At 40.9% G+C, this 11,896-nt stretch overlaps 1 protein-coding gene across 1 annotated transcript; it reads right to left on the bottom strand.

Annotated features, from left to right (window-relative positions):
* Positions 1 to 6,030: 6,030 nt before the first annotated feature.
* Positions 6,031 to 10,066, bottom strand: LOC102711260. The gene is made up of 2 exons (XM_006654277.3): positions 6,533 to 10,066; positions 6,031 to 6,439 (listed from the first exon to the last, which is right to left on the bottom strand). The coding sequence occupies exon 1, from the start codon at positions 9,760 to 9,762 to the stop codon at positions 6,544 to 6,546; it is 3,219 nt and encodes a 1,072-aa protein (XP_006654340.2). The 5' UTR covers positions 9,763 to 10,066; the 3' UTR covers positions 6,031 to 6,439; positions 6,533 to 6,543.
* Positions 10,067 to 11,896: the final 1,830 nt, after the last annotated feature.

The following is an 11,896-nucleotide window of genomic DNA, read 5'->3' as shown; positions in this document are numbered from 1 at the left end:
GATCGGACCTAACCTAACCGAGATAGTTCTGACTAAACCGATGCGTCTCTAAACACAATGCTACTAAAGATAGAATTGAAATATCGAGTATGCAAATATACTAACTGAACAAGAGCAATCCAAGAGGTTGAAGCAATGCAACCTTGAACAACACCGATCTATGTGATACAATTGTTTGGGTCGGCGGAACTTAGAGCTTAACTCTTCGCCAAAGATTGAAGCCGATGCAAACCCCTCATCAAGTGCCAAGTTTTCCCCGTGACAAAAACCTCAGGAGAGAGGGTGGTGATGCACAAAAGTAGTTTTATTGATGTGTGGGATATTATACACGAACCATAGGTGTACATATTTATACCTATGGGTAAATACTAGTCTAAAGACCAAAGAAAACATAGTCCTAATTGAACACGAGATAGAACTTTCTAAAGGAAAATTACTAAACATTGTCTAATTAATACATAGAATTAAATTGTCATGCCATTGTCTTTATGGTTCCTTCTTGAACTCGGACGCTCCTAGATAAACTTTCCATCAGTTGATAGTGCTCTTTCTTTAACCAAATCCACTAAATAATCTTACCAAATTTTGACGTTAACAACCCCTTGCTACCAAATAGCTAGATTATCACCAAGACGGCCGGTGGAGGGGGTTTGGGGGCCTCGTCATTTTACAGGCGGTCCCCCTTGCTACTTATAGTTGGGGCTTCTAAGGTCAAGCATAGGGCTGCCTACAATACAACAAGGGAAGCCAATAGAGTGTTGGAGGAGAGAGTGCACTTTTTATTTTTATTGATATTTTGTGTTCACCTACAAGCACACAGGAACCAACTTCAAAAAATCTGAGCTCAAATGGTCAAACTATGTGACCCGTAGAATTTTTCAAGTTCTATCCAATGTGTTTCTGAAGCTTCTGGCCTCAAAAATGCAATCATGCAAGTGGAATTTCATAGTTGTGATTTTGCCAAGTTGGCAAAGTATTTTTTGTCTATAGATGTATGTGGATATAAATTTTGTCGGGTTCCAAATTCATATTAGAGTTATCGTTGTTCTAAGGAAGGGCACTCGATTCATGGTTTTTATACCTCTCAGGTGAATTTGCAGGTTGCCCCTTGCTCATGCCGAAAAAACTCTCCTACTCTGCAGCAAGGGATCGTCTATAAAATAGTCAGGCCCTTCCCTATCACCGACTTTCACATCAGATTCCACGCCTAGCTAAATGTTGGGAATCTAGATTTGCAATATTTTTTAAAAATTTATTTTCAAAATTTTTAATAAAAATATAAAAATAAAAACATCCCTCGATTTTAGCAAGTAAATACCACCTTCGCATTCATCTCTCCTCTTTCTATTTGCCATGGGCCCAGCCTACTTGAGGCCCATCCTGCCAGCCATGTCCAGGCCTCATGTCCCTTCAGTCTTTCCTCCTCGGCCTGTACAAGTAGTACTAACATAGTTTCATGAATTTTGTATATAAAAAACGTTTTATTGATATCCAATAAATATATCGAGATGAAACTATAAGAGAATTCATGGCTCTTGCATAGCTAGAGTAGACATGCTACAATTATTGTTTAAAAAAAGAAAAATGATGTACTGCATCTAAGCATTTGTAGGTTAATTAGTATGGAGCAAGGTAGAGGAAAAAAGACTATGGTGTCTCTTAATAAATATTGAATGAATATTGAATAGGATGAAAGAGTAAGTGGAGATAAAGTAGTAAGAATTTTAAATGAGAAGTGATTGGTGTAACAGATAGTATTATGAATAGTGCTATGAATATTTATGTTTTTGGACAGGATTCCAATTTCCAAATGCTATAAATGCTTATAGTGTGAGACAAAGGGGATAACAATAAATATCATATTGTGGTGAACTACAACCGCAATTGATCTCATCCTCATATTTCACTGAAACAACACTTGGACTACGACGAAGGTTCTCCTAAAACAACACTTCTAAAAATATAATGATCCTATCACACCGTCACATGTCACTAATATCATTGTCCAATCAGCCAAGACTATCCATGGGTTCCTCCTACTGATCGTCCTCAAAGATGGATGATTTGCATAGAAGGAAAAAACACAATCGCCCGTTCCTAGTACCGACCGAATGCACTATACTTATTTTATACTTATTTTAAGAGCAATTACATAACTGGTCCTACTTTGGACTGTGGATTTAGCCCTGTTTTTTTCAGTTTGCAGATTTAGCACTGCTTTTTAAATTTGAAGCTCACTTTTGGCCCTACTCCATTAAGTCACGTTGACGGCGTTAAGTGGTGAAAAAATGGACGTCTTTACCCTTGCACATTTGACCATGTTTTGTTAGTACTATTTGCATATTTGGCCATGTTTTTATATATGTGTACTTTAAGAAATATTTATAATATTTAACTTGTATTTAACAGATTTGAGTTAGTTTGATTGTTAGAGTTTGATAAAATTGACTAAGATTTAAAATACATTCGATTAAAGTTTGAACCAAATTTTAAAAAATTATGGTAAACAAAATTGACATAGTTTTATCTTTTTTTTACAAAATTTTGACAGCATATTGCCTAAAAATTTGGAAATTGCAAACAATGAAACAAATATAAAGAATGTTCATGTAAAAATAGCACTAATCATGTCCAACAGCCTACATAGAGTCCCAAATCAGCACACAGAGAGTCCCACGTAGCAAATCGCGGTCTGCTGGTTACCGCTACCTGCTGGCCACCACGCCGCCGCGCACCTGGCCGCCACTCAAACCATCTGCAAAGTTTTCCAAAAGGAAGAACACACAAGCTAGTTCACTAGATGCCTCCTGAAACAATTGATGGAGCCAGTACCACACCAGTTTCTAGAGCTAACTGCTTGTTAATCGCATCCCTAATTACAAGCACACCTAATTTCTTGGAGAACGCAGCACACAATTAAGCATGGAAACAAGCACGTGGAAGCTGTAGCTGGTGAATGCTGAGCACATGGCCGCTGCTCCGCCGCTCGCCTGGCCGCGCGCCCTAGCCGCCCCTGGACGTGGCCGCCGTGCCGCCGCGCGCCTGGCCGCGGGCGCCCGCCGCCGCCGACCCTGGCCGCTGTGCGCCCCGCCTCGCGCTTGCCCGCGCGCCTGCCCACCGCCGCGGGTCCTGGCCGCCGCGCGCGCCGCCTCGCGCCTACCCGCACTGCTCGCCGCCGGCTGAAGAATCCTAGCTTCTAAGTTCTAACCGGGGAGAAGTGAAGATAGGGTGAGAGTACAAAGGGGTATTGTTGTCATTTCGCGTGTTTTTCTTTTTTTTCTCTTTTTCTATTTACACTTACTCACGGTTATTTAACGTAGGGCCAAATGGAAGATTCAAATTTGAAAAGCAAGGCTAAATTTACAAACTGAAAAAATAGGGTTAAATCCACAATTGAACTTCAAAGTAGAACCAGTTATGTAATTGCCCCTTATTTTAATATTGATATTTTTTAAACGGTGAAGGTATTGAGATAAACACAATTGTCACTAAATTACCTATATAATTATATCACTATCGTCGATTATAATTTTTATTTTCTACAACAGCGTCCCGCACTAAGATCAATGGCCAACATTGCATTACACCTCTATATACCTCGCAAATACATTTAAAGCCTCTCAAAAAGAAGCATCACCAAGCTGTAAGTCTACTTCTCAGTTCTCCCGACGGATTGATCTACAGGTAAAATATCTTTAGCATAAATGATATATATATATATATATATATATATATATATATATCACTCGACAGAAATTTGGAACTAAAGTCATGTGAATTTCTAACCTTACAATTTTATATATGGTTTGTGCCAAAGCCAGCTTTGCCTTCATCTCTCGTAGGCACCCATGAATTATGGTGAGCCCCCGAATGATTTAGTATTCTTACGCCACTTTCGTCAACGGTTTAGCTATCTGGCGTGAAAAATATAGTAATAGATTAGTAATATGATTAATTAATTATTAGTTATAAAAATAAAAAAAAATAAATTAATATGATTTTTAAAGTAACTTTATTATAGAAAATTTTTATAAAAGACATACCGTTTAGTAGTTTGGGAAGTATGCGGGTGAAAAAACGAAGAAAAAAATCGTGGGTTAGCAAGAGGGGGCCGAGAATTAACTCTCCCTTGGAAAAACAGATGCACCACGAACCACGGTGCGGTCTACAAAGGCTCCGAAATGGGTGGCCTGCTGCAGTGTACAAAGGCCAATCAGCGAGTGTTTCCTCTGCTGCCGACGACGATGAAGAGCTTTGACGTGTGACCAGTCGAGTAGCGGCAAAATGCTCATTGTGTAGCTACTGCGAGTCGGCAGCAGTATCGGTGCAAGACGCAACCACCGTACGTAGAACGATGCAGGAGAAGAAGAAAAGAAGGAAGCGGCCGCTTTCCGGGCTTGTCAAGCCAGTTCCGATCTTCAGTTCGATACCAAGATGGTGAAATAATATGCAAAATAATACTTACCTTCTTCTTTTCAAGGGAACAATGCATCCGAAATGTATGGAAAATAAGTCAGTCATAACTCAGGTTACTATCTCGATCTTTTGAGAAAATTTCTACATACCTCTAAAAATTTACACAATCCCTACTATATCCCTGAATTTTAACACATCTCTTATGTGTGCTTTAGTTTTTATTTCTATCCCCTGTGTACTCGTTTCCTTCAGTTGTCGATCAGTTGACCATTAATATGTCTAAATGACTAAATCACCCCTCTATCATACTTATATGCTACCTACTCCATAATTTTTAATGTCAAAAAATTAACTTATACTAAAACAAATAAAAGGGATAGAATCATTTAGTAACAAAGTTAAAAAAGAAAAATTAAATTTTTGATTTTTTTAATTATGTTAAATTCATACATTATTTTCACCATAAAATTGAGAACTAAAACTATATGTTATTTATGTTTGAATTTTTGGAAAGTTCAACAAAATTCTTCAAATTTGAGTTGAAATTTATTTAAAAATTTCAAATGTGTATTTCAATTTGTGGTAGAATAATTTCACCCGTTTGTTTTTTACGCTGAATCTTTTTTCACTACATATTGATTGAAAAGTAATTTTCAAATTTGATGTAGAGCTTGATTTTTTTGCAATAAATCTTTTTGAATTTTTAATGAAATTATGTTTCATTTTTTAAAATTCATAACAAATATTTAGTAATTTATCCCTTATTATTTTTTGCAACCCAAATAATTTATACATCAAACATTTCTGGCTTTTAGATATGTACTAAGAAAAATGAAGTCTTTTCTACCCAAACTAACGAAAAACTAGGGTATTTAAGAGATAAATCTCGGAGACGTAAAAAAGATCATTTGAAATTATAGGGGCATGGAAGGAATAGAACGCCATTGGACAAGCCTACAGTAGGGTAATGCCGATGTTTGGTTTCGTGTCACGTCAGAAAAATCCATGGTCGGCTGCCGTTTGCACCAATCAACCCAGATGCAGACTGCTCAAAATGGACGTATCTCATTCAGAGTCAGATGGCTGGTCTGGATTGTTCTAAACAGTTGGGCTGCAACTATTAGGTTGGTTGAAGGATCCTTCATGATCACAACAAAACAACAGTATCGCCTTCAGCCAAAATTGTTACGTACTCTCTCTCCGTTTTATATTTAACTTTTATACTTACAATGTTTAATCATTTGTCTTATTTAAAAAAATATGGAAATATCATTTATTTTGTTTGTGATTTATTTTATTATCAAAAGAAATTTAAACATGACTTATTATTTTTTATATTTATACTAAATTTTTAAATAAAACGAATGAAAAAATGTTGCAACCAAAAAATCAAACAATAGGATATTCACAGAGATAAACATTTGCAGTTCCAGCTCCTTCGGGAGACATGAATATTATAGGATTCCTGCTTTCTTCGAAACATAAGAATTATATAGTATTTTCGTAGGAATCAATTTGATTTGTTCAGAAATTTGGTGGAAATGAAGTAGACTGAACATGTTGTCATGCATAAGCAGATATTGAAATGAGTACAGTTTTGGATCCAAGAGGAGATATGATCATACTCAACCAAATCTGCACCCCTGAAGAATTCTATTGATTTTTGTCGAAGGCATCAACCACCCAAGACATTTTGCTAGCCTCAGTCATCAGTAAGATGCTAGCACAAGAGATATTTATCCACACGTTTTTACAGTACTTAGCTGGTGAGCTGTTACTTTGCAATTCAGTAACTAGTTAAGAATCTGCTTGATTCAGTGAGTGGTTATATTTCCCTGTGGAGCAGTTTTGAGCTCCTCAGCAACTCAACTAGAGATTTCAGTAAAACAACCCAAACTAGAAATCTCCAGTAACTAGTAAGTTCTTCTCTCATTCAACTTCAACCAGGTCCCTGGCGATAATATTGCAGCGACCACTGAGTTAGTAGCTCGCGAGTCAAGATCACGATTAGTTCGACTACTAACTGCAAGAGAAACAAAAAAGGCGTGTAAGAGACAGTGAAATTTGGGAATTGTTACTGCAAAAACAACTGTCATCCCTCCTCGAATGTTCTTACCTCTACAATTATCAGTTGCAAGCTTGGACAGGCCTTGTGGGTGTGATGCTTTTCTTTTCCTCCTCATCATGCGGTAGGACGGTCTCAAAGGCCTGGACAAGAAGCTCCACTTTCTTCTTTCGAGCAGGGCCTAAATTATTCACAGCTCGTCGAAGTGCATAGTCAATCATCCATTCTTCAGCATTCTTCCGCTCATCCATCATCTGATGCTTGAGGTCCACCTTTTCTGAATCCGGATCCAGTTCGAGAGGAAGAAAATTTGGAGCTCTTGGATTAAAACCTCGCAAGTATTCCTCCTCTTCTGGTGTTTTCCTCCTCCTAGCAATGATCAATCTGTTCCTAGGACAAGTCATGGACTCAGTAGGATCAAGATATACATCGCCTTTGAGGTGCATCCCGCTGAATGCGTCGCATATATCATCTACACATGATTCTTTTGTAGCAGTTTCTTGGTTGTGGAGCTTCTCATGGCCTTCGGCACTGAAGTTATCACTGAGATCTGGAAGTACCATATTGGATGAGTAACTGGTTTCTTCAGTAATACAATGGTCTTCACAGGCATCTGATATAGAACCAGTTATCTCCTTTGGAGCACTGTTATTTAGATCGGTGGTGTTAACATGTCCATCATTCTCTGGAGGGACAGTAGTTCCTTCAGAAGCACCTCCAGATTCACATGCATCAAGATGTATTTCCTTTTGAGCAACAGCATTGGTATGTACAGAACAATCTTCTTTATCACTGTCTTGAGTAACATCTGATTCTTCATGAGCATCTTTTGATTCACTTGTATCCACACATTCCTGTAGAGCACCATCATTGAAATCTGCAGTATTGTCATTCTGAATAGTTGTAACATCGCATTCTTCAGAACCTGCAGATTCACATGGTATCTGCTCAGATTCATTTTGTACACCATCTCTATCATTATCATCAGCTTCTTGAGCAATAACTTCAGAAGCAACTTGCAATTGGCATCTGGTTATCGCGGTTGCCTTTTGACAATCATCATCACTTACATATTCAGCATTATTATCTTCACCAGTTTCTTGAGCAATATCAGGTTCTTCATTGACATAAGAAGAGTCATCCATCAAATCATTTGTGCCATTTCCTAATTCCATTTCAGCACAAGCAGTGAGGGGTGCAGAGTAGTAGTCATGAGTGGTTTCTTCAGCAGCATCAGATTCTTTAGAACCATCTTCCAATGTCTGGGTGGTAATATCTGGTACCATTTCCACTCCATCGTTAAAGCTTGAGTTAGCATCTTGGTTGCTTTCTTGGGCAATACCAGAACCTTCAGAAGCACCTTGTGAGTCACACAAGAATACATCCAATTCCTTGTGAACATCTTCTGTGCAGTCCACAGGATCATGATATTTAGCTTCTTGAATACCACCTTCTTCGGAAGCAACAATGAGTTCTCCCATTGTGATACCCAATTCCTTTTGAGAATCACAATGGCCATCTGCAGTGATGTCATCTTCATCAAATGCTTTGTTTGCAATATTGTCATCTTGATGAAATGCATTGTCTGCAGTGCTGCAATCATCTTGTTCAAAGGCATGGTTGTCTACTGGCTTCTTGTGCATTTCAACATGTACAGGTATAATTGCACCAAAGTCAGAAATTTCACCTTCAGAGACATGTTTTGAAGTAACCTCCTCCGACAAATCCTCTTCGCAACCAAAACCAGATATGATCTCCTCGGATATCTCCATTTCAGATCCACCGTCATCCTGCGCGTTCTCTTCGTCTTCCACATTTAGTTCCTTGGTAACCTCTGAAATGCTGGCAGACTCCATGTTGGTCCCATCGCCCTCCTCTTCCTGCTCTGTCGAGGTACCCTCGGTCTCATCAAGGATATTCGACACTGATTCAGCTACTTCCTGCTCAGGAATCTCCAAATTACAGATGGCAGCAAAGTTCTTCTGTTCCTGAATCTCTTGTTCTGTGCCAACCTCAGTCTGATGCGCCACATCCAGGATGTTGTCTTCACTGATTCCCTCCTGCTCAGCGCAAGCCTCTACTCTGAAATCAACACCTTCCTGCGGTTTTACGATCTCTGATTCACCGACAAAATCTGAGATGTTCTCCTCATCATTTGCTTCCTGTTCTTGAACAGCTTCATCTTCGCACTCATCGTCTGATCTACCTGGTGTACCCTCTTCATGTTGGCCATCTTGCTCCTCCGAGACAACAGCTCCAGTAATCTCCTCATCTCTGATCCGGTGTTCATCTAAAAGTTCACCATCCAAGCTGTCATCTTCGTACCCCTGGTACCTCATCCACGGCAACTCCTCAACAAATTCGCCTGAGGTCGACGCGTCACTGCACTCCGACGAGTTGTCCCTGAAGGCACCATACCTCTCCTCCAGCCTCGCGTCGTCATCGCCGTCGCCGCGGACATCGAGGCCGTTCCCCTTCCCGTTGGAGTCGTCCGCGCCGCACCGGTCGAAGACGACGAACTCCATCCTCCTCACCGTCGCGTCCATCTCGTCCAGGGACATGTCGCTGCAGCTCATGTCCGTGCTCACTCGCGGGCCGGCGTACACCTCCACGAAGAAGTCGCCGAGCGCCTCCTCGTCAATCGGCGGCGCGACCCTCGCGCCGGCGGCGGCACAGGCGACAGCGCCGCCCCTGTCCTCCGGTCTCGGGTGGCCGGTGCCCTTGCGGAACGCCGAGACGCCCTTGAGCTTCATGCTCTGCTGCGTCTTGATCAGCCGCCGCCGCGACGCGAGGAAGCTCCGGAGCGGCACCGCCGGGGAGTGGGCGTGGCCGTTGAGGGAGCAGTACGTGTAGGGGCAGACCCGCATCGCGGCGGGGCCCTCGGCGTCGGTGGCGCCGGGGGCCAGGTCGAGCGCGTCGGGGAACTTGGCGTCCTTCATCGTCGACGAGCACGTGGCCCGGCCCAGCCCGGGCCCGGCCGCGGCGGCCTTCTGGAACAGCACCTTCCCCCTCGTCACCACCCGCACCGGCCTCCGCCGCGGAGGCGACGCGGAACACAGCGGCCGCGACGCCCCCCGCCCGACCTTCGCGTCGGAGCTGCTCGTGCCCCTCATATAGTTAGGCACGGACGCGACCGCCGGCGACATAGCCACGCCACCGCGGTTCCTCGGCCGGCTCCCTCCGCCGCCTCCGTCGTCGTCCTGGAACCTCCTCAGCTTGGCGGACGGCGGCGTCACCAGCGGATCCTTGGGCTTCTTGTGCACCACCTTGCTCCGCACCATGGCTGCTGCCTACTCCTTCCTCGGCCGGCGGTGGCTCTTCCCCGATCAATTTCTTGCCTTCTCGCCGCCAAAAACCCCCCTTGGATTTCTTGGATCCTTGCACCCGAACTTCACCTCAAATTTCTTGGCTTGTTAGACTTGCAGGGTTGCCTTGACGCTCTTGGCTTCTTGAGTTAGACGGCGCCGCCGAGAAAAGCAAAGCAAAGGAAAGGAAGAGGAGGTTTGGAGTAAGCAAGAGAAGAAGAAGAAGCTTGGATTAGTGGAGGGGATAAAGACTTGGGAAGCACAAGCTTGACAAGGAGAGGAGGATGGGATGGGCAGAGGAGAGTGGGTGGGCGGCTCAAAGGTGCCATCTTTGAGAGAGGAGAAGAAGATTGAAGACTGGACAAAAATCACAAAACCGAAAAAGTTTTGAATCTGTGGATCCTCTGTGTGTCAAACTCTGTGAGCCACGTTGTGTGTTGGTATGTGCTGGTGATGGTTGTTTTTCATTCAATGGATTTGATGATAGCTACTATCTGGTTTTCTGTTGGTGGTTTTGGCTATTGATTTATTCCTGTGAGGTTTGATGCAACTAACTGCTAGAGCATTGAAATATACTTAGTACTCTCAAGACTTTTGGAGGTATGCTGTTGAAAACAAAAATGAATGCATAAGAATGGTGTGGTTGTTCTTGTACGGATAACAATGATGTATCATATTAATTAGATTCGTGTGTAAAAAAATCTTAAGCTCTCGCGTCTTTAACGAAAGGCTGAAGATAAAATATTATCTAAATTTTGCAATAGCTATTTGATAGTGTAAATGATAGAATTAGCTAATATAAGGTTAAAAATCTATTTTAAAAGATTATATGATAAACTTTTATATATAAATTTTTTATAAAAATAATCATCTCGTAGTTCAATAAGCGTATATGTGAAAATCAAGAAAAAAATCTGAGAACAATCAAACAAAAGAACACAGCCTAGGAGCATGTTGTTTTAAGAAAAAAAGAAGGTAATAATTTAAATGTCACTAATAATGGGTTTTTATCGTTACAATTGTTTACGGTGCCAGTCAATTTCCATGCGTTTCACTTAGATAGTCAACTAAAAGTAGAAGATTTGATTTCAATATATTTTAAATCTAACATTATTTTCACTAGCCGTTAAATTTTAGGAAGGTTGTATAAGAATCTTACTAACGATTCATGGTTTAATTAGGTACGGAGAGGCTGATACAAAGTTAACAAAAAGGCAAAGCAGGTCTAAATGCTCTCATGAATGTTCGTCTCAGGGGATCCCAGAGCATAAACGGGACGTCAATGCAAAGATGCTGACGCGTAAATCCACTTTATCGGTGGAGATTTGGAGCACAATAAGCGTTCTCGCGGTTTATTATTGGTCTTTCATTATAGTTCTGCAGCATGGGCCCAGCAAGTTATATTCGCGTACATTCTAAAATATAAGATTAAGATTGTGTAGTAAGGAAAAAATAAAAAGAATTTTGAATAAAAATGTTTGATGGGGCGAGTCAAGAAATATTTATATTTTGATACATAATTTAAATCAGGTAAATACTTGCAGCTGTATCTTATATTTATTTTTATGCTCGTAAGCAAAAATATAAATTTTCAACTTTAAACTTAGAGTTGATTTTAGGATTCTTTTTATCGTAGCTTGATTTGTAAATAGCTAAGAAAACATACATAAAAGTTTTATTTATAATATTTGCGTTTGCAAATATGCCAAAACGATCACATGTTGTATTTTGAAACCGTGCAGTACTAATTTAATCTCTTCTCCGATTTATATGTTTCGATGCTGTAGCATCACACAGCTCACAAATTGGCTTCGCGTTATTCTTTAGTTGCCGCCGCTTGCATCTCTGCTGCCAATACCGTGTGCTTTTCAAAAGGCCATGTTGCTCATTTATCTTTTGGTAAATGGTTTGCTTTTCTTTCTTTTTTTTTCTTTGCTTTTGATATTAAACGTGCCGTTAACTTTATTCTGACTGAGTTTTTCTTCTTTATGACATCTTTCGCTAAACAGAAAGGGTATAGTTGTTGTCGGCCGTGCAGGAACCCGTTGTGTAGTACGTGTCATGGAAATATCGTAATTGCAATGATTTTCAGAAATCTATGGTGGTGTTT

Source organism: Oryza brachyantha, chromosome 5, assembly GCF_000231095.2.
Source record: "Oryza brachyantha chromosome 5, ObraRS2, whole genome shotgun sequence".
In the NCBI taxonomy this organism is placed as follows: Eukaryota; Viridiplantae; Streptophyta; class Magnoliopsida; order Poales; family Poaceae; genus Oryza; species Oryza brachyantha.
Note: the sequence above shows the minus strand (reverse complement) of the source record. Positions and strands in the feature narration are given on the sequence as shown.

Bases quoted from the DNA above. Each gene is read 5' to 3' on its own strand.
- LOC102711260 (XM_006654277.3), bottom strand. From the start codon at position 9,762: ATGGTGCGGAGCAAGGTGGTGCACAAGAAGCCCAAGGATCCGCTGGTG.